Raw genomic sequence first — 27123 nt, 5'->3', positions numbered from 1 at the left:
GGAGTATAATTGCTTTACAATGTTGTGTTAGTTGCTGCTGTAAAACAAAGTGAATCAGCTATATGTATACACATATCCCCATATCCCCTCCCTCTTGCATCTCCCTCCCACCCTCCCTATCCTATCCCTTTAGGTGCACACAAAGCACCAGCTGATCTCCCTGTGCTATGCAGCTGCTTCCCACTAGCTAGCTATTTTACATTTGGTAGTGTATATATGTCTATGCCACTCTCACTTCCTCCCAGCTTACCCTTCCCCCTCCCTGTGTCCTCAAGTCCATGCTCTACATCTGCATTTTTATTCTCTACATCTGCATCTTTATTCCTGTCCTGCCCCTAGGTTCTTCAGAACCTTTTTTTTTAAGGTTCCGTATTTATGTGTTAGCATACAGTATTTGTTTCTCTTTCTGACTTACTTTACTCTGTATGACAGTCTCTAGGTCTATCCACCTCACTACAAATAACAATTTCATTTCTTTTTACGGCTGAGTAATATTCCATTTTATATATGTGCCATATCTTCTTTATCCATTCATCTGTTGATGGGCACTGGTTGCTTCCATGTCCTGGGGGAAGCCCCTTTTAAATTGTATTTTAACAAACAGTGACGGTATTAAGATGTCCACAGCTAAAATCTGCACGTGCCTTAAATTCATTAAGATTATAAGAAAAAATATTTTAAGCTATTTCTAATGTAACACAAGAACTTTTTTTAAAATTTTTTAATTTATTTTTGGCTGCATTGGGTCTTCATTGCTGTCTGTGGGCTTTTCTCTAGTTGTGGTGAGCAGGGGCTACTCTTCGTTGCGGTGTGCGGGCTGTGCGGGCTTCTCATTGCGGTGGCTTCCCTTGTTGCGGAGCACAGGCTCTAGGCACGTGGGCTTCAGTAGTTGTGGCACACGGGCTCAGTAGTTGTCGCTCACAAGCTCTAGAGTGTAGGCTCAGTAGTTGTGGTGCACGGGCTTAGTTGCTCCACGGCATGTGGGATCTTCCTGGACCAGGGATCGAACCCATGTCCCCTGCATTGGCAGACGGATTCTTATCCGCTGCACCACCAGGGAAGTCCATACAAGACATTTCTATGTTAAGTAACTTTGAAATAGCAAGCCAGAAATAATGAGCTCAGTTAGAAATGGATAGCTTTTATTCTCTGAGAAAACCGTTTCCTTCCTCCCTCCACCTCAGCTCCCCAAAGAACAAGACTACATTATTACAAATGAGAAAAATGTTTATTAAGGAAACAACTTAACAGTTCTCCCTTAGCAGAACTTTACAGACTGGAGCACAACCTGAAGGCAATTACAGTTTCAATCACTAACACACTATAGGGTACTTATTCTACAACTGGAAAGTTGCTGAAGTTTGTGACATGCCACTATAAATGTAAGTATTATTAAAAATTACAAATTGTTTGGTGATTACTTTGATAACCTCTTGAGCAGCAGCTCCTGCAAGGAAAAAGGAGAAAAGCAAATCTTTGAAAAAGGTAAATTTCAAGAGTTCTATAAAAATATTCAATTCTGTACAGAAAACCTTTCCTTTCCAAAACCAAAGATGTTTAAAAGCAATCCAAAACAGACATAACTTACTGAGTCATATCAAAACAAAGGACTACAATTTTTTATAACTATGTTATTAAAGGAAATAAAAATTTTGTTATATACATTCACACCCTGGCATATTATGCCACAGTTTAAAAGAAGTATTTTTAATTATGGTGGTTTAAAAAGACTGGCAAAATATATTAAGCAAGAAAAAGTCAAAACAATAGTATGGATGACTGCACTTTTTTTAAAGGCTAAATATAGGCAGAAAGGATTCTCAAAGGATACCCTTCTGTTGCATTTGAATTTTACCCTGTGCATGTTTTATAATAAAAAGGGGGGGGGGCGTTTCCCTGGTGGCGCAGTGGTTGAGAGTCCGCCTGCCGATGCAGGGGACGCGGGTTCGTGCCCCGGTCCGGGAGGATCCTGCATGCTGTGGAGCGGCTGGGCCCGTGAGCCATGGCCGCTGGGCCTGCACGTCCAGAGCCTGTGCTCCGCAACGGGAGAGGCCACAACAGTGAGGCCCGCGTACCGCAAAAAAAAAAAAAAAAAAAAAAAGAGGGGATAAAGGGGCTTCCCTGGTAGTGCAGTGGTTAAGAATCTGCCTGCCTGCCAATGCAGGGGACACGGGTTTGACCCCTGGTCCAGGAAGATCTCACATGCCACGGAGCAACGAAGCCCGTGTGCCACAACTACTGAGCCTGCGCTCCAGAGCGCGTGAGCCACACTCCAGAAGCCCGGGCGCCTAGAGCCCGTGCTCTGCAACAGGAGAAGCCACCACAATGAGAAGCCCGCACACCACAACTAGAGAAAGCCCGCGTGCAGCAACAAAGACCCAATGCAGCCAAAAATAAATAAATAAATATTTTTAAAAAGGGAGGGTAAAGGAATATCTGTAATTTGGAAAGGATCTATATTAGATACCCAGACTGCTATACTCAGTAACAGTCTGAGTATATAGTAACAGTAACAAGTTTTAAAGTTACTATTCAAAACAAAACAACAGAAAAAAAAAAAAAACGACCAAGAAAACAATTTTTCATCTTTTATAATCTGAAGCTTCCGCTTTCACATTCACTGATTCAATAAAATTTGAGACTCTACTGTGTACCAGATACTGTCCTAGGCACTAGGGATACAGCAGGGAACAAAAGACAAAAATCCTTATCCTCATGGATCTTACTTTTCAGTAGTGAGGGAGAGAGAATTTACAAATAAGTAAAACGTCAAGTGACTAAGTGCTAAGGAGAAAAAGCAAGGAAGGGGGATATGATGCAAGAGGAGGGACTGTTTTAAATGAATCAGGGATGGCCTCACAGGGAAGATAATATTTTTAAAAAGACCTGAAAGAAATGACTTGTGCAGAATGATTATAGAATGCACATGTTATAGACCGAATTCATGTCCCCCAAAATTCATATGTTAAAGCCTTAACCCCCAGTGTTACCATATTTGGAGATGGAGTTGAAGTCTTTGGGAGGTAATTAGGTAATTGAGGTCATGGGGGTGGGGCCCTCGTGATGGGATTAGTATACTTATAAGAAGAGACACCAGAGAGCCTCCTCACCTTCCTGCACAAAGAAGAGGTTATGGCACACAGCAAGATTGTGACTGCCTACAAGCCACAAAGAGAGGCCTCACCAGAAACCAACTATGCTGGCCCTGACCTCAAACTTCCAGGCTCCAAGGAGTTTTATTTAAGAGATGGTATTGTTGAGTTGGGTCCTGAAGAACAGGTAGATTTTAGACATGCAGGCAAGAGGGAAACTTAAGGCAAATGGGCCCAGATTGGGGTAAAGATTCAAGGAGCGGGAAATCAAAGGGCATGTCTAGGGGAAAAGCAAGTAACTTGAAAAAACCAAGGCCAGAAAGGCTGGGTAAAACCAGAACACAGAATTTTTTTTTTTTTTTTTGTGGTACGCGGGCCTCTCACTGTTGTGGCCTCTCCCGTTGCGGAGCACAGGCTCCGGACGCGCAGGCTCAGCGGCCATGGCTCACGGGCCCAGCCGCTCCGCGGCATGTGGGATCTTCCCGGACCGGGGCACGAACCCGTGTCCCCTGCATCGGCAGGCGGACTCTCAACCACTGCGCCACCAGGGAAGCCCAACACAGAATGTTTTAAATGTCAAATGAAAGACTCTGGATTTATTTTCCGAGGACTACTGTAGTGTATATGTGTGTACTGCCAGGTGAGAGGGTTAAGTGAGAGACACAATCAGAGCTATGCTTTAGAAAGATTAATTACTCTTCAGGAGTTTAAAATGGACAGCAGTGGGAGAGATGGAAAGCAGGGAGACCAGTTTGGGGGGTACCAAAATAATCTAAACTCAATATTAACATTGTGCTTCACTGACCTCCCTGGTTAAAACAGCTGGGAAAACAAAACTTCATGACTGTACTATATAACAACAGGTGACAGTCTTCTCATCTCTGGAACTCACCCCCTAAGAATGCAGCAATGGTGTGTGGTTCAGCAGCTCCGTATCTGCAACTACAGGAAAGGATGGAGACATGAACACAGATTAGCCTTATGACAGGACAGTATTGTCTCTTGCATTCCCTAAAAAAATACTCACAATTCATGGACATAATCATCTTTCACTATTATGGATAATCCATATTCCTGAAGGAAGCCAGTGAGACAAGACTTCAACTTGCCTATATCTTCTTCAACTTGATAGTTAGATACCCCTAAAATATATATATGCAAATTAATTTTCATTAAATATGTGACTCAAAATTATTGGCTATCTCCTTTATTTAATCCAGTTTTAGGTATTCTAGTCAAAACATTAAGGTGTAAAACTGAATTAAGAACAAAAATAATGGAAAGTATGAGACAAATATTTGCAGCTATCACAAACCTGTAACAATCAAAGAAACCGTCTAAAATCTATTAAAAATTTGAGTTTGACAAATCTGCTTTGTTCAGTGCTCCTTACCCAGTATCTAGAAGAGTATCTGACACGTAGTGGTGCTCAGTAATTATTTGATAGAACTGAATGAATGAGAAAGTAATGTCCTATTTATACCCTTTATAAAACTTATAGCGTTTACTACCCATTTCCAGGAGATTAAATGACATATATAAAACTATAATAATAGATAACACTTACGGAGCATTAATAGATGCTGGACATTGTTCTAAACACCATCTAAAATATTAATTCATTTAATCCTTACAGCAACCCTACGAAGTAGGCACTGTTATTATCTTCATTTTACAGATAAGGAAACTGAGGCACAGACAGATTAAGTTATTTGCCCGAGTTACTTAGCTCATAAGTAGCAAAACTGTGATATGAGCCCAGGCAGTTCTTAATGATGAAACTATGATGTCTCCAAAGGTAAGCTATTATTATTATTACTGCTGGAAGGAAAAATGTAATTGCCATAATATCCAGGTATTACTAAAACCCTCTAGTTTATTTTTTAACCCCTCTAGTTTAAAAACTATCATTGGGACTTCCCTGGTGGCACAGTGGTTAAGAATCCACCTGCCAATGCAGGAGACACGGGTTTGAGCCCTGGTCTGGGAAGATGCCACATGCCGCGGAGCAACGAAGCCCGTGCGCCACAACTACTGAGCCTGCGCTCTAGAGCCTGCGAGCCACAACTACTAAGCCCGCATGCCACAACTACTGAAGCCTGCACACCTAGAGCCCGTGCTCTGCAACAAGAGAAGCCACCACAACGGGAAGCCCGCACACCGCAATGAAGAGTAGCCCCCACTTGCCGCAACTAGAGAAAGCCCGTGTGCAGTAACGAAGACCCAATGCAGCCAAAAATAAAAATTAATTAATAAAAAAAAAAAACCTATCATCACTCCTCCTCAAAATAGTAGCATCTACCCTTTATTGAGTACTTAAAAAAAGCTAAGCAGTATGTTAAGTGATTTTCATACATCACGTATCTAACCCTTACAATCTAATAGAGTAGTTATTATTATCACCTTTCCATACTGAGAGAACTGAGACTTGGAGGGAAATAGTGACTCACCCAAGATCAAGAGATAATAAGTGATAGATAGAACTTGGATTTGGACCTAGGTTTAACTCCAAAGCCTATGCTCTATGTAATAGCTAATCTCCCATGATGGCTCCCCCATGAACACCTCTTCGTGCCCTTGTGTGGTCCCCCTTCTGCTCTTAATCTAATGTGACCCTGTGAAGCCAACAGAACATGACATAAGTGATGCTGTGACTTCCAAGGCCAAGTCATAAAAAGGCTTGTACCTTCCACCTGGGTCTTTTGGAATGTTAACTCTGGGGAAGGCAGCCACTATGTAAGAAATCTAGGACTCCCATGCTAAAAGGAAGCCCCAAGTAGCCATGTGGAGAGAGAGGCCTGACCAGCACCCGCCCGCTTCCCCCACAGCAGTTCCGGATATCCCAACTAAAGTGCCACACACGTGAGTGAGCATGTCTTCTTGGATGACTCCAGCCCCAGGCGTCATGCAACTCCATGAGATCCCCTTCCCCCAGTGAAAACTGCCTAACCGAGCCCAGCCCATCCACAAAGCAATGAGACAGAAAAATCGACTGTTTTAAACTACTAAATTTGGGGATGGTTGGTTATGCAAGAGATAACCAAAAATACATTCTAAGCAAACAATACAAATAAAGCAATACATATTTGGTGTTTATTCCTTTTCCTTTTCTGGTAAGCTTGCTCATTAAGATTATAACTCAGTGGGTATACTACGTCAGTTGGGGCAACAGGTTTTATGACACACCCAGAATGTGCTGCTATGCAATAATCCTGCACAATTAAAATTACAATCTTAATAAAGATACCCTGGGCAACTGAAGACCTTTGAGCCAATATGCCAATTCCCCAATTACTACATTAACATATAACAAAAAATAGATACTGAGCAAAGAAACATCTTCAGAGTTCTGAGCTGAGAAATCACAGGCATACTTCTTGTGGTTTTCTCATTCCACTAAATCAAACTCAGTGTGAGTCTTAGAAGTAAACTGTACAAAGTGACAGGAAAAAATTTTATCCTATATGCAATCAACCAACAGTCCCCTGTGTTGAATCAAACACTACTTGCAACTGGTTACACTTAAAAAACAAATGGTATTTCCTCACTGAGACGAACCAGGTGTAAATTGTTTACAGTGTGACTTCAAGCATCACTACTGCAAACACCCCAAGAATCCTTTAAGATTTCATTCTATTTAAGTATTTATTTAAGATTTTATTGGGGACTTCCCTGGTGGCGCAGTGGTTAAGAATCTGCCTGCCAATGCAGGGGTCATGGGTTCGAGCCCTGGTCCGGGGAGATCCCACATGCCGCGGAGCAACTAAGCCCATATGCCACAACTACTGAGCCATGTGCCACAACTACTGAAACTTGCATGCCTAGAGCCCGTGCTCTGCAACACAGACAAGCCACTGCAATGAGAAGCCCGCACACCGCAAGAAAAGTAGCCCCCGCTCACTGCAACTAGAGAAAGCCTGCGTGCAGCAACAAAGACCCAACGCAGACAAAAATAAATTAATTAATTTAAAAAAAAAAGATTTTATTGGGAATTCCCTGGTGGTCCAGTGGTTAGGACTTGGAGCTTTCACTGCTGTGGCCTGGGTTCAATCCCTGGTCAGGGAACTAAGATCCCACAAGCCATGCTGTGCGGCCAAAAAACAAGATTTTATTGTATTTGATAATTTGATTGCTATTCTTACCTGGATATCTACCATGTTGTTTATGAAATCTATCAACAGCCCGTAACATTAAGTATAATACTATCTCATTATCTGGATTGTCCATGCTGGAAACTGAAAGGAAAAAAATTTCAGTATAATTTGTGTAATTCATGACATAAAAACAAGGAAGGACTGAATTTACTATATACTCAAGTTTCAGAATACAAGGCAATTCTATCATAAAATTTAAATATTTTGTGACAATAAAATAGAAAATGATAAATAACTATAAAATAAAGGGAGATACGTTACTGAGATAAAACCCAAAGGTCTTATAGACTATTAGCTATGGTCACATAACCTCTACTATGGTAGTAGTATGCTCACTTTAGCTCTTCTACATATCACACAACTTACTCAGTGACCTAAATAGGATTTTATGTATGTATATATTAAGTTTTATATTTGAAATTATGACTTCTTGGATAGGTTTATAGAATAAAATTTAGAGTATAAATATTTACATTATCCTTTATGTTATCACCATACACTCTACTATACATTCTGTTATACACAAAATATTTATATCCTTAGAATTAATTAATAACCTAGCATCAAAAGGTTATTACTGGGGCTTCCCTGGTGGCGCAGTGGTCGAGAGTCTGCCTGCCAATGCAGGGGACACGGGTTCGAGCCCTGGTCTGGGAGGATCCCACATGCCGCAGAGCAACTGGGCCCGTGAGCCACAACTACTGAGCCTGCGCGTCTGGAGCCTGTGCTCCGCAACAAGAGAGGCCGCGACAGTGAGAGGCCTGCGCACCACGATGAAGGCTGGCCCCCCCTCGCCGCAACTAGAGAAAGCCCTCGCACAGAAACGAAGACCCAACACAGCCAAAAATAAATAAATAAATAAATTTTAAAAAGAAAAAAACCTCACTTTAAAAAAAAAAAAGGTTATTACTTACTAATTTCATCCTTGTTAACTGTATGCAAGCCATATTCTTCAGCTAAGGATCGACATCTCACCACTCGAAGAAATGCAGAATTGCTGCCTGAACACAGAAAAGACATTATGGAAGTAAATGGTTAAGATATATGACTATCCCAATTAAGAAGAGGAAATTCTGTGTATCCTCTTCACAGACATGGAAGTATGAAGAAAAGGTTCTAATAGTTAGCAGAGATGGCACCAGAACACAAGTTATCTTAAATTCATGTCCTTGGCATTACAACCAGTTCAGCACTGACTACACAGGTGATGGCACTTCTCTGAGCCTCAGTTTTCACTTGTGAAATGGAGATATACTGTTTACCTTTGAGCTGTTCTGTGGATCAAAAGTGTAACTGTGTACAGTACGTACCAAGCAGAATGCCTGATAGGGCTCAATGAATGGTAGTTTTTATCATTATTATGGATAAGCAGTACTGAAGGAGAGTGTTATACATACTGTGCTCTGAGAATATGTAAGGCTTTAAAAAAAAAAAAAAAAATTTGTATTATGGAAATTTTCAAACATATTCCAATAGAGACCAAAATAATAAACTCTCAAATACCCAACACATCCAGCTTTTAATCTGGTATCATATAATCTAGTAGCACAAACACTAATGCATAAACACGGTGTAAGATTAGTAATGGAACAAAACATTGAAACTAAGCCTAAACAAACATGTTGAAGAGTCTTAAAATGAATAATTTGGATAAATAATTTTAAGGATGGGTAACACACAAAATGTAGACTTTTGCAGAAACTAGGGGTCATAGCTACAGGGAAAAATCCTCAGATGGCATGTAAAATAGATTTTATTACTCTTAAACTAACTCTTAAATTCTCTGGGCCTACTCAGGAGTTATCAAGAAGACCCCGGGAGCCTAGCCACTCTGAAACTAGATGGCAAAATTCTTAATTCTATCACAGTCATTTAACACTGATCGAAGTTAGTATTTAAACCAATACTGTCAATGTACATGTGACTCAAGACTTCACACCCAAAGTCTTCAGATAAAACTTTCCCAAGTTATTTAAAATGAGTAAGCTGAAAATAACTGTGTTACTGATAATTTTCAATTAATTGATCTTCATGTCTTTTTAGCATTAGATAAATATGCTCTACCTCTGACCAGTCTTAGAATACCCTCTCCATTTATTATGAGAAAAAAAAACCTTACCCAATAATTACCTATGTCAATACCACTGAGACCATGGAAAATTTTTAATTTCAACCATTTAAAATTGCTGGGAACATTTCCCATGGCACATTTTTATCAAACAAAATAAGGAAATTAAGTCAAGGTGACTTACAGAGTAATTTTAATTCTTTCTCTGAAATGGACTCTGGTGCCTGTAAAGAGATAAATGCAGATTTTGCTCCAGTATAAAAGCAGATTAACAGAGGGTGCAGCACAAAGCCCATCACTATGACAGGCCTTTTCATTAGCAGGTAAGTGAGGACACCTCTAAAGAAGCTTTGAGGCAGTGCCACACCTTCTCTCTAAGCCTTTTCTGGCTGGAGTTACATGATGCAATCAGTCCTATATGGAGCTGGACTGTCCATCAAAGGCAGTGTGCCCGGCAGCTTACCTGGCCTATAGACTGAAGCAATTTGGCAACGTGATTACCCACAGCAGCAGCATCTTTCTTTGCTTTTTCACGGTAACTGGAAAAGAACAACAAAAAGCTACTATTAACGAATATTTAAATTACCAAATTTGGGGACTTCCCTGGTGGCGCAGTGGTTAAGAATCTGCCTGCCAGTGCAGGGGACACGGGTTCGAGCCCTGGGCTGGGAAGATCCCACATGCCGCGGAGCAACTAAGCCCATGTGCCACAACTACTGAGCCTGAGCTCTAGAGCCCATGAGCCACAACTACTGAGCCCACGTGCCACAACTACTGAAGCCCGCGTGCCTAGAGCCCATGCTCCGCAACAAGAGAAGCCACGGCAATGAGAAAACCGTGCACCGCAACAAAGAGTAGCCCCCACTCGGCACAACTGGAGAAAGCCCGTGCGCAGCAACAAAGACCCAACGCAGCCAAATATAAATAAATAAATAAATAATTACAAATTTAAATCTCACCATGAATCAAACAAAAAATGTCTTTCCCTTTCATGAAAAAATACTGATCTGAAAACACATCAAATGTGACAATGCCATGGAAATTCTACCAGCACCTGTTAGTGGTTGGTGATGGATTCTTGGACTGCACTAATAACCTAGGCTCCCTCAATACTAACTTAAAAACTGCCCTTCTAGAGAGATCCATGATCCATGCTTCTCTGACAGAGGACCTAACAACATATGTTGCAAAAGAACACAATCTCCTTGAAGTCAAGTCCAAGGAAAGTTAAATACTTCAAAACTGTCCATCTACAAATTCATGTAAAACTTTTAAGTCTATTTACATTTTCACCCTCTAGAGATGATCAGTGTTAAGCTGACTACCTCTGATATGAGGTCATAATTCTTTTGTCCTCAACTGACTTTTCCCAAGTTTTAGGTAGTTGAACTTTTAGGCTAGGGCAATAAAGATGTGTTAGAGAATGACTGAGATGAAGCGTACAATCTGTCTAGGGAAGAGAGACCTTCTCTGTGTGTCATTATCTGGCCCCTGAAGAAACAAGGCCAGTGGCCCTGGATTCATCAGCACCATGCCCAAAGTACACAAGGGTAATATCCATTGAGACCTGTCCTTATGACAATCTACCTGGGTTCAGGCTAGTGATACCTGGATAGCAGGTGTCTATCTATAGTCATGAACTCTTTAAATTATGAAAATTAATGACAAAAAATTCATCAAAACTAAAGACTTCAAAGTTTTAAATTACAGATAAAAGAGAGTATAGGGCCATGGTTAAGAGTATAGAGGTGAGTTGCATAGATTCAAATCTTGGTTTTGCCATTTCCCAGTTGTCAGACCCTGAAAAAATTACCTCTACTATGTCTTAGTTTTCTCACCTGTAAAACTGGGACAATAATAGTATCTCTCTCATAGGGCTATTGTGAATACTAAATTAGTTAATACATAGAACAGTTGACAGCACAGAGTTAAGTGCTCAAATGTTAGGTTTTATCTTGAAATATGAAAAACAAAATCTGACCCTTCAGGGGGTATATGGGAACTCTATACTTTCTGCCCAATTTTGCTGTGAACTTAAAACTATTCTTAAAATTAAAATATGGGCTTCCCTGGTGGCGCAGTGGTTGAGAGTCTGCCTGCCGATGCAGGGGACACGGGTTCGTGCCCCGGTCTGGGAAGATCCCACATGCCGTGGAGCGGCTGGGCCCGTGAGCCATGGCCGCTGGGCCTGCGCGTCCGGAGCCTGTGCTCCGCAACGGGAGAGGCCACAACAGTGAGAGGCCCATGTACCGCCAAAAATATAAATATATATATATATATATATATATTTTAAAAATCTGCCCCCTAAATTTTTTAGCTTATTTTTATAAATTTATTTATTTATTTTTGGCTGCATTGGGTCTTCGTTGTTGCACATGGGCTTTCTCTAGCTGTGGCGAGCGGGGGCTACTCTGTCGTGGTGTGCAGGCTTCTCATTGCAGTGGCTTCTCTTGTTGTGGAGCACGGGCTCTAGGCGTGCAGGCTTCCATAGCTGTGGTTCGCAGGCTCTAGAGCACAGGCTCAGTAGTTGTGACGCACGGGCTTAGTTACTCCGCGGCATGTGGAATCTTCCCGGACCAGGGATAGAACCTGTGTCCCCGCATTGGCAGGGGGATTCTTAACCACTACACCCCTAGGGAAGTCTCTTAGATTATTTTTAAAGTGATAAGATTATAACAGGTTTCCATTTGATTTCTGATTTCTGGTAGACTGATAAAATATGTTCATCTCTAATATAAACAGATTGATTTTTCTACTACACAGTTTGAAAACAGGTGACTTACACATTTTGCAGTTTTATATATTTGCCTGAATCTGCAATCATATCAGGAATTGTGCCTCGAACAGGTAAATTTCCTTGACCCTCTTTGGCCACAAATTCCTTTAAGGCACGAGCTAAAATCCAAAATGTCGGAGTCTAAAAGAAGCAAAAAAAATTAATATTAAGTGACATCTGAATTTGACCCAAAGGTTAAGGTGGCATTATTTTTACTTTTTTTGTTATTGTTACCTGTTTGGTGATATTTATGCAGCGATCATCATTAAATATATCTTCAATACTGCTTGGGATCTAACAAAGGAACAGGAAACATTTACTTATAATAAGAATTAATATAAGTTCACTTTTATTTTCACTGCCCACTTTAACTTCCACTGCAATTTTCCAAACAAGTTCAAATACAAACTTAGACTTTTATTCAGAATCACCACCAGATGGATTTATTAGCGAAAGAGCGAATGGAAGAAAGTCCCCTCCTGCCCACTGCTGTTAGCATTAAAGACTGACCTATTCTCTTACATCATAAATAGAGTAAAGAAGGAGCCTAAGTAAATCTTTTTATAGTCATATTTGAAGACAGAACAAAGATAACAGACATTAATACCAAGCTAGATTTGTAGTCCTTCATGTTTTTCCATCTTGCCAAAAATCTGAAACCCTTACACCCTAATTAGTGACTGCTGAAAGAGACAACCACTCTGACAGAAATAAGGTAGTTAAATTAAGGACGTTTAATGCTAGCAAGAACATCATACATTAATAAAAACTATAGAAATCTTAGGCTTTGATTCTACTGTTGTGTGGAAAATAGAACTTTCTTACTGGTAATTCCTAACTGCTCTCTCTGCTTCCACTCCCAGTCCCCTACAGTCTTTTGACCTCACAAGAGCCAGAATAATTTTTTTAGAAATATAAATCAGGTCACTCCATTCCCCTGCTCAAAACACTTCAGTGGCCTGCAGTGCCTTTATGATCAGGCCCTTTCTGCCTCTCCAAACTTAAATCCCTCCCACCTCTTTCCCCTTTGTTTACTTCATTCCAATCACAGTGGCTTTCATACTGATCCTTGAACAAATGCCAAGCATCATCCCACTTCTGGGCCTTTGCACATGTGCTTCCTTGGCCTGAAAAGTTCTTCCTCCAGACCTCTGCATGACACTTCACTTAGGCTTCTGCTTAAACACATCTCTTTGAGAGTCTCCCTGGCCCCTCCTGATCCCAGACCTCCTCTCCATCATACTCTACCCCTTTGTTCTACTCTAATTTTGTTCACAGCACCTGGTACATTTGTCTGTTTGCTTAGTTCACTGTCCCCCAACCATGAGAACCTTGTTTTTTTTAATTGGGGTAAATCTTACATTCAGCAAAATGTAGAAATCTTTTTTGTTTTGGGGTTTTTTTTTTTTTTTTTTGTGGTACGCGGGCCTCTCACTGTTTTTTTGTTTTTTTGTTGTGTCCATTATAACTTTTTCATTTCTAATTTTATTGATTTGAGTCCTCCCTTTTTTCCTTGATGAGTCTGGCTAAAGTTTTATCAATTTTGTTTATCTTTTCAAAGAACCAGCTTTTAGTTTTTTTTGTTTCTGTTTTTGTTTTTGTTTTTTGCGGTACACGGGCCTCTCACTGTTGTGGCCTCTCCCGTTGCGGAGCACAGGCTCCGGATGCGCAGGCTCAGAGGCCATGGCTTACGGGCCTAGCTGATCAGCGGCATGTGGGATCTTCCTGGACCGGGACACGAACCCATGTCCCCTGCATCGGCAGGCAGACTCTCAACCACTGCGTCACCAGGGAAGCCCCAAATATACAAATCTTAAATGTAAAATTCAATGATTTTTGATAACTATACACATACTTCTAACCATCACCCCAACTGAGACCCAGAAAATTTTCATTACCCCAGAAAACTGTGTGATTCACAGAGCACACACTTTTAATCACTCAGCAACACTACCTCATTGTCTCCAAAAAGTATGTAATGACACCTTGAGTGCTTTCCTAACTTGAAAGGTAGCATTTTTTCCTGTTTTAAATTATAAGAAAATTCTGGGAATTCCCTGGTGGTCCAGTGGTTAGGATTCCACACTGCTAACTGTTAGGCCCTCACTGCTGAGGGCCCAGGTTCAATCCCTGTCAGGGAACTAAGATCCCACAATCTGTGTGGTGCAGCCAAAAAAAAGATTAAAAAAAAAAAAAAGGATTAAAAAAATTATAAGAAAATTCTAACTTATACTACCAGTTGTATTATTCCAAAGTTCCCCAAAAAACTCACTGGCCAGAATTCAAAAACAAAACAACAACAAAACAAAGGGCATCTAAACTAGGTTATCCTCCAAGTAATTTTTAAGGTATACAATGTCATTAAGAACATCTTCCAATATATCCAAATAATTACTATCAAAAGCAAAGCAGGGTTAAGATTTAACTTTTCAGGCAACACTATTTTGGACCAGCAAAATACCACCTTCATTATATAATTCCTACCCCAAAACACTTATTATTCACAAATCATGTACTTCAAACAATTAATTTATATAAATCACTGTATCAAATTATATGCTGAAGCACTGAGATCCATTTTAACAAGGACAATACAGAATCTTATTAAAAGAATATTCAAGCTGTATTATAGATATTAACTTCTAACCAACTCTACAGTTTGAGAAATATTAAATTAAAATTAAAATCAACTATTTCACGTATGAGGACTTCAGAAAACACCTTTCATTTGTGAATACCTCATCAGCTCTTAATACCTGAGTTGTATTTAGTGCTGTGTTCACATTTTTAATAGCTTCTTCAAAATTCTCTTCATCTTCCGGAGCCCCATTTTCATTCTTTAGAATTCCTATTAAAATAGAAATTGATTAGCAAACAACAGCCCTTTTCTTTTCACTCTTTCTCCCCCCCCGCCAGCATTATGGAGATAACCTTGTCAGATTCTGAAGGGAGGACTGGATATTGAACCTTAAGAAGAAATATGGCTAATCACTAGTCATTCTTTTTTTTTTTTTTTGCGGTACGCGGGCCTCTCACTGTTGTGGCCTCTCCCGTTGTATAGCATAGGCTCCTGACGCGCAGGCTCAGCGGCCATGGCTCACGGGCCTAGCTGCACCGTGGCATGTGGGATCTTCCCAGACCGGGACACGAACCCGTGTCCCCTGCATCGGCAGGCGGACTCTCAACCACTGCGCCACCAGGGAAGTCCACTGGTCATTCTTAAAACTACACAAGGAGTGTCTCCTTAACCTCACGAGGAAAATAAAATAAAAGCTCATGATGGGGGCTTCCCTGGTAGCACAGTGGTTAAGAATCCGCCTGCCAATGCAGCGGACACCAGTTCAAGCCCTGGTCCAGGAAGATCCCACATGCCGCGAAGCAACTAAGCCCGTGCGCCAAAACTACTGAGCCTGCACTCTAGAGCCCACGAGCCACAACTACTGAAGCCCGCGCGCTTAGAGCCCGCGCGCCTAGAACCCGTGCTCCTCAACAAGAGAAGCCACCGCAATGAGAAGCCCGTGCACCGAACCGAAGAGTAGCCCCCGCTCACCGCAAGTAAAGAAAGCCCATGTGCAGCAACGAAGAACCAATGCAGCCAAAAATAAACAAATTAAAAAAAAAAAATCTCATGATAGCATCATCTGACAAAGGTGTTGACAGAAATTCAATAAACATTAGCTTCAAGCAATATGCTTTTCAAACTTTATACATTTAATCACATCCCATATTACCTTGTCTAATCAAATCTCTGAAGTCTTCTTTTTCTTTATACGTTTTAGGTATTCGTCCATTTGTCTAAATTGGGTTAAAAAAATTTTTAATCTAGTTGTAAAAACTCAAAATATGGAAACTGAAAGTCCAGTTTCCCCCTATCCACATGAGATTTCATCAGCAAATCTATACCTTGGTGAAATCAGCTGACTTGATAGAAAACAGAAACTGTGGGCCATTTCTCTACATTCATTCCCCACTGCCAGTTTCAGAATGACATTTGTTCAAATTTCATTTTGTTAATAAAAATGTCAGTATCAAAAGAGAAACTGCTAGATTTAAACTAGCAGTTTAAATCAGCTGCCCTATAACCACATAAGGAAAAAAAATCAATGTCCCACCCCCTCCAATGAAATTCTTTATAATAAACTGAAAAAATACAGTCATATATGGAATTTCTTTTTTCAAGAAAGGACATACTTCATTATACCACTGTGCTAAATATTTAGCTATGATCACAATCCATGGAGTGTGGCTATGGTCCTAAAAATAAAAGAATCAAAGGAAATATCAGTATTAGTTAACATTAATTAGTTAACATTTATTTTTCACTATACCATATCATTTTCAACAAATTCAACAATATTTATTAAATTCAATTATTCAACAATGTTTACATCTCTCAGTATATGTGGAATAATGAACTAAGAAAAATGAACTGGGTTAACAAAAACTGCTTTACAAAGATTTTGAAGGCAGTGTCCAATTTAATTCTAATAAGGCAGGTATATACTATGATTGTCCCCATTCTACCATTAAGAAAACTGTCTCAGGGACTGCCACCCAAAAATAAAGCTCAAGTATCCTGATTTCAGATACCAATCCTAGACTAAGGAAAAGGGATCCTTTCTGTGTTTTCTGATGAACCAAATACCTGCATTTAATTAATGGGTAGTCAGGGGGAAAAAAATATATGTGTGTGTGTGTGTGTGTGTGTGTGTGTGTGTGTATGCCTTAAATTACATGGCCTGTTATAAATATCATTATTTCTATAATGAAATATGCAGTTGCCTTGGTAATTCTCAAACACTAAAGTTTTAAGAGGAGTCAATTTCAACAAACACCACCCCAAATTCAAACTGTTTTAAAAAGGACATCTATTTGTTTAGGAAAGAGCCATGAAGAGGGCTTCTGGGATATGTTAATGTCCAATTTCTTGATCTGGGTGTTGATTACACAGATATGTTCAGTTAATGTACTTTTCTTCAATAAAAAAGTTTTTAAATTTTGGGGAAAAATAGATTTATTTAAAACAAATTAGGTACAATGTTGTTACTATGTGACCTGGATGACAGGACTATGGAGGTTTATAGTATTTCCTCACTTTGTAATTCAAAAACCTTAGGTTAAAAACAAAGTGTTAAGTATACCTATAAATGGAAGGTCACACACACTACCAACCTTTTTTTCCATATGATCCAAATCATAAGACTGAAAATGTTCTCTCAGTTCAGGAAATGGCTTATCCAGTCGTAGATCCTCTAATGCATTATCTGGATGAGATTCTATTACTGTGAAACAAATAATCCCAAAAGATAAACTTACTTCTTTAGCAATACTGCTGGCAGTACATACATTATAGGAACTTAAGAAATCTGTAATTTTTTTTTTTTTGTCGTGGTACGCGGGCCTCTCACTGTTGTGGCCTCTCCCGTTGTGGAGCACAGGCTCCGGACGCGCAGGCTCAGCGGCCATGGCTCACAGGCCCAGCCACTCTGCGGCATGTGGGATCTTCCCGGACCAGGGCACGAACCCGTGTCCCCTGCATCGGCAGGTGGACTCTCAACCACTGCGCCACCAGGGAAGCCCGGAAATCTGTAATTTTTAAATAGGCATAGGGCCTACAGGTTTTTCTCATTGTTTTGTTCATTATTGAGTTAAATTTACATATACATATAAATTTGTATTTTACTAAATGCACAAATTTTAAGTGGACTATAGTTTTTTTTTTTTTTTGGACTATAGTTTTAATAAAAGTAAAACCAAGATTCCTTTAGTGAAGAATTTTCTTATTACAATTGGAAAAGATCAAAATAGGTAAAATTTGCACTCCGATAGCACCCAACAACCTACCCTTCCTCCGCCTGTGGTCTTCAACAGACAGCATCACCATCCACCTAGACCTCTTCCCTAGAAATGTGATGGTCTTCCCTGACTTCGAGCTTCCTTGGCCCAGTATCAGTCCCTCCCCACATCCTGATGTCACTTCATACACAGCTCTCCACATAGGGGAGCGTGGGAAAGTGTGTAGTTTCAGTGAGTGTTTAGAGCTAGGCTCCATTCTGCCACTTGCTAGCTGTGTGACCTTAGGCAAATAGCTTAATCTCTCTATGCCTCAGCATCCTTATCTGTAAAAAGCAGATAAAACAGTATCAGCCTTACAAGGATGTTGGAAAGATTAAATGAAATAATCCACATAAAGGCAGGCACACAGCTAGCAATGTTAACCTTCATTACCATCTACCCCCTCTTCCCTATCCTTATAACATCTGCCCTCAGTCAGGGGCTCTCTCTCTGTCTCTCTCTTTCTCGCACCTAGACCACTGAAAATCTCCTAAAAGCAACCCTTGTCTCCAATCTTTACCCCTTCAAATCCATTCATTCTCCACCGGGTTTCAGAGTGACCGGTTTAAAACAAAATGTTTGCCTCGTCACTTTCCTACTTACAACTCTTAAATGACCCAGCACCACTGCTAAAAACTTATCCTCAAAAGCCACTCCTTAGCTGCCCAGGCAGATACCACTTTTCAGTGATGCTACCAATGCCAATGACTGTCATTACACTAGCAGAGTACCTGGCTCAGAGCAATGCAGGAGTACTGAACGAAAACTTTATATGATGATTTAAGATTAAAATTTTCTAAATAAAGGGACTTGAACTGATGCAAGCCTGCCTATGGATGAGTTCAGTCTCCTATAAACACTGTTTCCTTGGAACAGTAGTTAGGTAAATGCCTTGCTTGCTGTGTGCAATTACACCTGAACTGGGGAAGCCTAATGCCTGTATGAGAATGGAATAGAATACTGGTGGGGGAAAAGGTGGCATATCCTTTCTGTGTCAGTGTAACCCACATACCTTGGCTCTTACCTGTGCCAAACATACATGCCCTATGTAGGTTAGGAGGCAAAAAAAGCTAGGTATTTGCATAGCTGCTGGGCCTCCTAATAAGATGAAGCAGCTGCACCTGTTGTATCTCCTGCTTTGTATCCTTCTATAATGCTAAGTAAAGGAAATACAAAGATTAAAGCCTACTGATTCTGACTGCCACTTTGAACGTGTAACCAGAGTTGAGCTGCTACAAATTTACTCTGTGATTTAAAATTGACTTTCTAAATTGTCAAGTTCCTAAAATTATAGCTAAAGCAACCAATAGGAAGCCCCATATGTGCAACAATTTTACCTGGATGTTCTTTTATAATGATCCTCATATAACCAACTAGTCCATATGTCCTACAGATCAAAAGAGGGATTTGGGAACTCCAGAGGACATCTGCTAAACGTAGTAATGTACTGTAAAAGAAGGCACAAAAGATAAGAACATAAGCAAATGGAAACATGCCAAATGTGAAAATGCTTTAAAATAAAGCAACTTTCTTACTAAATAATAAATGCAAAGGTATATCTATTGAATTTACATAAACAGCATATTTACATAAACATATGCTGAAAAGCAAGAAATTCCACAAGGTTGCAGTCTCAAAGAAAGTATAGACTAGAGAGATATGAAAACCTAGTCCTTTGTATTAGGGAGAATGCTACTGAAAGACATCTCCTAAACATTTCCATAATAAAGAAGAAAATATTTATAAAACCTTTGTATACAGTGCCAAGCACTCCCTATAATTAATTCTAACTAGTTTTTTTTTCACTAAAAAAATAACCAATGTTCAATTTAACTGTTCTAAATATATTTTTTTTAAAGTTTCACATCTCTGTATTTTTCTCTTCCCTATCTTTTTAGTGCTGGAGATCTATAAGCACTTCTAATTAAAGATTTCTATGGAGTTTAAGAATTTTAAGGACCACAAACTCTGCAGTGAAAACAAAACCATGCAAATCTAATAAGAGATTAAAATAAAAACAAATTAACTTAAAAATTTACCTTTCAGGAAGCTGAGTTGCAACCACAATGGTAAACCTACAGAAAAATGAAGGATCATTGTCTAGAAGGTTTTCTGGACTCTAAATAGGACAGGGGAAAGAAAATCCAACAATTTGACAATCATATTAAAGATGACAGAAACAGTTAAGCTACTTTAGAACAAGTGAGGTAAATGCTAGACTCCAATGTTAAAATAATTCAACTCTCAACATAAATATACAAAGATTCAAAATTCTAAATTCCTAGGGCTCTGAATTACTAAAAAATTAAATTTCTGACCAGAAATAATAATGTGTATATATATACATATATATATATACCTCTTCCACAAAATTCCCAGAGACATCGTTATTTAATTCTTGTAAGAATTCCATGGCGGCTTGAGCTCGGTTCTTTTTAAAAACAAAACATTTTACTTGAATTAGAAAAAAATTTGGTTAAAATTAACCCCTTAATTTACAGATCAGGCAAAAACACTGTAAAACAACCCAAATTCCATGCACAGATATGACAACTCTGCTTTACATATTGTGTTTAAACTGGGACTAAACCAGAGTATTACTTAAAACAGAGCTTAACCATCATTATTCAGAATTCTTAAATGCTTACATGACTTGCACTCTACTTTTCTGATTAGGCAAATGACCAGAAAACCCTGGGGAGCAGGTAGGGAGATTCTGAGTCAAGTTGAGACTTACTCTAACCTCCCACATTTACAGTCCTGCACATGAGAGGTCAGTCATTAAAGAAACAGTCATTTCTATTCAGAATACTACACTAAGTTGACCCATATGGTTTTGTAAGATTTTTAATATGAAATACAAAACTAAGACACATTCTGACTAACTCTTGGTAAAAAAAAATCTTCTTAACCAAAATACTCCAACCTCTGAACATTAACATCACTGAATATTTAACTTTAATACAGGATAATAAAAACACGAATAGTACTTCTAAGTTCTTAAACTACCAAGCATATAAAGATTTACGAGATCAGGAAAAAAATGAGATAATTAGCTTTTTTCTCAGAGGAATAGTAAGCTCTTTTAAAGTAAAGCTTTTCAAACAATCGAAACACAGTGGCATCACTAGATGTTCAAATACAACTATATTCTATAACAAACTGATTTTTTACCTTGCCAATACTGCTTCTCTGAAGGAAAAAACTAAAACAGAATAAAAACAAATTTAATGGCTTCTCTGACTATAAAGGAAAGGTTATTTGTAATACCAGGTGCATTTCATTCACAGTTTAAAACAAACTATATTTTAATTTCAGACTGTAACAGCCTTCCTGGAGGAAGAAAGCTGGATGAAACTTGTAACCAAAGACAGGCTAATAAATCAATGTTACCCAAAGTATGTACCACAGAACATGAATTTCACAAAATGCTCTGAGAAAAGGGTTCCCGGGCTTTAAAAAGTTTGGGAAACAACATATGTTATATTCTCTCTTGGAAATTCATAATATATGTAATACGCATGATGTTGAAGTCTTACACTAAAGAAATGTTTAGTTTCATTTGACCCATTTCCCAAACTCATTTGACCATGGAATCCATTTGCCCATTTAACAGCTACTGACCACACTTGGGAAATGCTGCATTGAATAGTCTGCTTTTGCAGGTAACTATAACAGATTTATTCAGGCTTCCTCCCACACATACCCTTGTTGTGCCCCAAGGTCCAGATCTGAGTCTGCTGATCAGAGTCAGGGTACCCCTGGAGCACAAGCTCAGCAGCTCCACAAGAGAAAGAAACCTCATTCTGTTCTAATCAACCAAGCAAGCAAAGATAAAAGGACTTTTTCTTTATAGATACCAATAAAAGGGTGTTGTGGTAGTGAAACTTGTATTACCACCCAGAGAAAAGATAACAAAGCTCAATGTGAACCAAATTCTGATTTCCCTTCTATTTACTCATTGTTGTTGTTTACTGACAAATATAATGAGAGACCCCAGACTCCAAGTCCCTGAAAAGGCAAGCATGAAATCCAAATTGGGGAATGCTCTGAAAGCCTAAATATGATCATCTTTAAAGAATGATATGCAGGCCATCTTTAAAACAGCATTTTTAGGGCTTCCCTGGTGGTGCAGTGGTTAAGAATCCACCTGCCAAAGCAGGGGACACGGGTTTGAGCCCTGGCCCGGGAAGATCCCACATGCCGCAGAGCAACTAAGCCCGTGCACCACAACTGGTGAGCCTGCGCTCTAGAGCCCGCGGGCTGCAACTAGTGAAGCCCACGCACCTAGAGCCTGTGCTGCGCAACCAGAGAAGCCACCGCAATGAGAAGCCTGCACACCGCAACAAAGAGTAATGCCTGCTCGCCGCAACTAGAGAAAACCTGTGCACAGTAACGAAGACCCAATACAGCCAAAAAAATAAAATAAATTAAATAAATAAATTTATTAAAAAAAAAACGAACAGCATTTTTACAGACAGTGTAGTGTAGAAAGAGATATACCTGGACTAAGCTTAGAAGACACCACAAACAAAAGGTAGCTTTTACTATCTTATAATCCGAAAATACAATTATTGTTAATTATATACTAACATCTAGGAATCAATATAAGGACTCAGGAAGGATCCAGATTTCACAAATAAAGTAATAATGACTACCCTTTTTCATTAATAACAACAATAAAGACAGTAATGATGGGTATCTTTTACTAAAGGCCTATTTGCCAGACACTGTGCTAGCACTTTACCTATATTAACTCACTTCATCCTTGCCATGATCCTAAGCATAGGGACTATTTCCACCTGGAAGTTAAGTCACCCTGATTGAGGAGTTGAAGCTGGAATTCAGGCCTTGCTCTCCCATGACAAGGCACTGCCTTCCCTAACATGCAGGTATTTGAAAAGAATAGAACATACTTATTTCCAGCATCTTCTCCGCTGACCTGATTTCCATCAATAATTGTAAATGAACCAATACCTGGGAGACAAAACAAGAGTCAATCAAGAATATATATTTCTAGCTCAAAACCTTAAAGAAGTAAATTTACAACAACAAAAGTATAATACCTGGTAGCACCAAGTTTTTAAGAATTTCAGTTCCTGTAGCTGTTGCATTTATTAGGCAAACATGAGCAGATTCTAAAGCCTCTTGCCCATGATCACCCCACAACCTACAAAAGAACACACAAATTTAACGTTTTCAAAGCTTTCATGAAAACACAACTTTATTTGAATCATGATCTTTGATCTTTAAAGTGTTCTCGTATAGAATAACTGATGTGACAACCACGGCAAATATGCGAGACAGGAACAGCAGGAGGTGTTACGGGGATTATATAGCTGACTAACCTGAGACTCAAACAGGTTGATGCCTGGCATGGTTAAAGGGGGGGTTAAATCAGAACTAAAAATTTGGTCTTCCAGCTCCTAGTCCATTATTCTTTTCAAGCCAGATAACTTACAGAACAGAAAGTCTTTGTAGTCATTAACATTAGAGAAGAACCTTAGATTTATTTATTATTATTCTTTTTTTTGGCCGTGTCACGTGGCATGTGGGCCATGTGGGATCTTGGTTCTCCTCCCAGGGATTGAACCTGCGCCCCCTGCAGTGGAAGTGTGGAATCTTAACCACTGGACCGCCAGGAAAGTCCCGAGAAGTACCTTAGATTTAAAACCTATTATTCTCTATTTCATTTCTCCTTAAGTTATAGGGATCCAGAATATTTAAGATCTTGACATAGGACTTATCACCATGACGTCTGCCAAGAGTGAGAAAAGCTTTACCAAGAAAACTGAATTATCATCTGAAAAGCCTTCACACTGACTTCAATAAGAGTGCTTTAAAATGTAATTCCCAATGAACATTCTAATAGCATGATTAATAAATGCATATATTAAAAAACAGAAAGATGTAATAAGGATTAGAAATATATGTTATAACCTGAAATATATGTTATATCCTGTCACACCAGCATATCATCAACATGGCAAGGTACATGATCAAATAAGCATCATGACAGCTGATCCAACCTGGTTACCTTCGCCCAGAAAGCCTATTAACTAATGTATCTTTTCTTGTCAGTATAGGAACTAGTATAGGGGGAGCCCAAGTCATTAGAAAAGTTTCATAGCCTGGAGGACTGATAGACTTTAAGGTGCTTTCCCTGTCACCTGATCTAAAGCAGATTCCCTCTTTTTATGTAGCCCATATGTCCTCCAGAGCGTATCACAACTGTAACTGCCTCATTTGGGGTTCTTTTCTTTAATTAATTTATTTTATTTATTTATTTTTGGCTGTGCTTGGTCTTCGTGGCCGTGCCTGGGCTTTCTCTAGTTGCAGTGAGCTGGGGCTACTCTTCGTTGCAGTGCGGTGGCTTCTCTTGCTGCAGAGCACGGGCTCTAGGCGCGCAGGCTTCGGTAGTTGTGGCTCGTGGGCTCCAGAGCGCAGGCTCAGTAGTTGTGGCGCACGGGCTTAGTTACTCCACAGCATGTGGGATCTTCCCAGACCAGGGATCGAACCCGTGTCCCCTGCATTGGCAGGCAGATTCTTAACCACTGCGCCACCAGGGAAGCCCTCATTTGGTGTTTTATTTGCTGAACACCCATCTCTCCATTCCACTCTAAGCTCCATAAGGGTCCAGACCACTCCCACTGTTCACCACTGGAACCCCAATGCCCGATACAGTGCTCTGCCCAGGATAAGTGATCACTGAATAACTGTCAAATGCATGGAGGAATAGCCTAGAAGAACCAGACAGACTGGAAATGTCTGTTTTTTCTGTGAAAGTAGGGCATACAGAAGACACCTGACATATTTGGTTGATGGATACCCGGGTAGTTGGAAAGTAAGCCTAAAAGAATACTGGTGCATCTCTAGGTAATATATTTCAAGAAACGGCCCAAACAAGAAATCAATCCTCTCTATTCTCTTGCTGGCCTAAGGAAAGCAGGGCCTGCTGACTGCTAGCTGGCTCAACAGCTTTGCTGCTTTGCTTGTAACCGCTTCCCTCTGACACTTCAAAGCCAATAAACAGTTCTCACGGTGAAAGGTAAAGTTTGGTCCTTAAATGGACTGGACTCAGCAAAAATGCTTTTTTGTCACAGTTACTTAGTAATCTAAAATATCTTCTCAGCTCTGTCATGTATGGTTACACCTGCATTCAAAACACAAGGATCTCCAAGAATTTACAAGAGAACACAAGTTGGTTACAAGGGCTCTGCCACCTTGCTTCTTTCCCCAGAAGCTCAGGAGCAGATAGTACCAGCTCTGAAAAAGCCAGAAGGACCTGAGTTTACATCTTGGTTCAAATACATGGGAAACTGGGCAGGTTACAGAACTTCTCTAAGACTCAGTTTCCCCATCTATAAAGCAGAGAGAATATCTACCTTCAAGGCTGGTCTCCGAATTGAGTGCATAAAGCCCCTAACACAGCGCTAAGCTATAGGTACAAATGGGTTCCAGTCCTTAGGGACACACTGTAACTTCTGGCTTGGGGGCTCCAGAAAGGAAGCGGGCCAAACATTTGTGTTACTTCTGTTGCCTTAACACACAGAAGATGATCAATAAATAAGGAATGGGGAGTGTTAGGAGAAAAGGCATGGGAGAGGAAGTAGTCAAGAACCAGCCCGATGGCTTAGACCTGCAGTGTCCATTAAGGTAGCCATTAGCCACATGTGGCTAATGAATAAGGCTAGTCCAAACTGAGATGTGCTATAAGTGTAAAGTGCTGGATTTCAAGGAATGGAAAAAAATGTTAAATATCTCGAATAACTTTTTATACTGATTATGCATTAAAATGGTAATACTTTGGATATATTGGGTTAAATAAAATAAACTGCATTATTAAAATTATTTTCACCTGTTTATTTTTCCTTTCTTAATGTGGCTACCAAAAAATATACATAACTACACAGGTGGTTTACATGAGACTAGCATTATATTTCTAGTGGACAGCTCCGGCTTAGAACAATACCTAAGACTCGGTGCTGCTCTCTGCGGCCGGGATGGGGTATTCCCGATCCCCTCATTCTGCAAAACGAGAAGCCTGAGCACAGCGAGGTGGAACTGGCAGCCGCCCCGGTGACCCGGCTGACGCTGGGACGGTGCACCTCGACCTGCACACAGCGTGGCGAGCGGGCGGGCGCGCCCCTCGGGGAAGGCGAGTCCCGGCCCTCGAGAAGCACCGCCGGCCCCAGGCCGGAACCCTGAGCGCCGGCTGCACGGCCCGGCCCAGCCCGGTGGGAGGCCTGAGGGAGGCCCAACCACGCCGCCCGCCCGCTTAGCCCCGGCCCGGACGCAGAGGAACCCGCTGGCTCGCCCGACTCGGTGAGCCCTGGCTCACCTCAGCTGCCGGTCGTACTTCTGCTCCTTAAGCAGCTTTCCCGGCTGCGCCATGGCCGCGCCCGCCGCGCGGAGAACCGCCGGGCCACTACCGAGAACAGCCACCACCTCCACGAGCGCGCAGGCGCACTAAGCTCCCTTCACTGCAGCTGCCTCCTGCGCGCTGCCCGCAGGGGGCGCTGCCACTGCACTGCGCACGCGTCGCCTGTACGCCAGGCGTGTGCGGCCAAAGCTCAGACTCCGGGCTGGTAATCTCGTCCTCCCCAGTGCACCAGCCCCTCTAGTCCGCCAGTCCGAGAATATGTACGCAGTAGCTGTGGGGAACTCGAGCTTTGGAATCAGGCAGATTTAGATTTTAACCACTTACTGGTTGTGAGATCTGCTCTTTACCGCTCATATCCTCAGTTTGTTCCTCTGTGCAATGGGGATAAATGAGCCTCCTTCACAGAGTTCTATTAGTCTTTAATGAGATTTTGAATACACAGAACAAGACTCACAAAAAATCATGTCTGAATAATAACTTTCATTATTATGATCATTATTATTCACCCATTTCTTCCATCCTGTCATTCAACAAGCTCACACTAGGGCAGGTTTCCAATCACAAAGCTAGCTGCTCCTGGATGCAGATGCAAAGAGGAATAAGTCTGGGGCTCTGTTCTAGGGGAGTTCATTGTCCCAAGACAGGAGAGGGACAGTAAACGAGTACTCACCAGACAATGTGAAGCTGGGGAGCTGAGAGGTGGGCAGAGGAACTCCACCCACTCCCCCTCTCCAGGAATGTTTCACGTGGTGTGGGCAAAATAGAATGTTTTAAGCAGAAGGAACAGCAGGTGTCATCCCTGGGAGGCAGAGAAG

At 40.6% G+C, this 27123-nt stretch overlaps 1 protein-coding gene and 1 long non-coding RNA gene across 9 annotated transcripts in view; one reads left to right on the top strand and one right to left on the bottom strand.

Moving 5' to 3' along the window:
- LOC125962692 (uncharacterized) overlaps positions 1-5364 on the top strand; it is a 39269-nt gene extending 33905 nt beyond the window's left edge. Inside the window, exon 2 of the long non-coding RNA XR_007474234.1 lies at positions 5146-5364. This is a non-coding gene — a long non-coding RNA (uncharacterized LOC125962692). The remainder of the gene's footprint in view (positions 1-5145) is intronic.
- On the bottom strand, positions 1207-26421 carry NAE1 (NEDD8 activating enzyme E1 subunit 1). 8 transcript variants are annotated; one of them, XR_007474233.1, is made up of 20 exons: positions 26267-26421; positions 22992-23095; positions 22842-22902; positions 21100-21130; positions 20285-20356; positions 19965-20044; positions 19263-19372; positions 17263-17372; positions 16282-16344; positions 15822-15885; positions 14847-14938; positions 12325-12384; positions 12098-12231; positions 9778-9853; positions 9499-9538; positions 8161-8247; positions 7235-7327; positions 4120-4234; positions 3898-4034; positions 1207-1447 (listed from the first exon to the last, which is right to left on the bottom strand). XR_007474233.1 is itself a non-coding variant. In XM_004280890.3 (20 exons), the coding sequence occupies exons 1-20, from the start codon at positions 26317-26319 to the stop codon at positions 1338-1340; spliced, it is 1605 nt and encodes a 534-aa protein (XP_004280938.1). In that variant the 5' UTR covers positions 26320-26421; the 3' UTR covers positions 1207-1337. The 8 variants fall into 8 exon arrangements, 7 of the variants coding, with proteins under 7 accessions (XP_004280938.1, XP_033263657.1, XP_049559115.1 ...); XM_004280890.3 differs by having other exon boundaries at positions 3985-4034; XM_033407766.2 differs by lacking the exon at positions 20285-20356 and having other exon boundaries at positions 3985-4034.
- Positions 26422-27123: the final 702 nt, after the last annotated feature.

The sequence above is a fragment of the Orcinus orca genome, chromosome 20 (assembly GCF_937001465.1).
Source record: "Orcinus orca chromosome 20, mOrcOrc1.1, whole genome shotgun sequence".
NCBI lineage: Eukaryota > Metazoa > Chordata > Mammalia > Artiodactyla > Delphinidae > Orcinus > Orcinus orca.
The sequence above is the reverse complement of the archived record's forward strand: the minus strand, read 5'-3'. Positions and strand labels throughout refer to the sequence as shown.

Coding starts and splice junctions, on each gene's coding strand:
- NAE1 (XM_004280890.3), bottom strand. CDS start 26,319: ATGGCGCAGCCGGGAAAGCTGCTTAAGGAGCAGAAGTACGACCGGCAG. Junction 21,131..22,841: donor GGAGAAGATGCTGGAAATAA/GTATGTTCTATT, acceptor ATTCTGTTTTAG/TTTTTTCCTTCAGAGAAGCA. Junction 20,045..20,284: donor CTGGGAATTTTGTGGAAGAG/GTATATATATAT, acceptor TGTCCTATTTAG/AGTCCAGAAAACCTTCTAGA.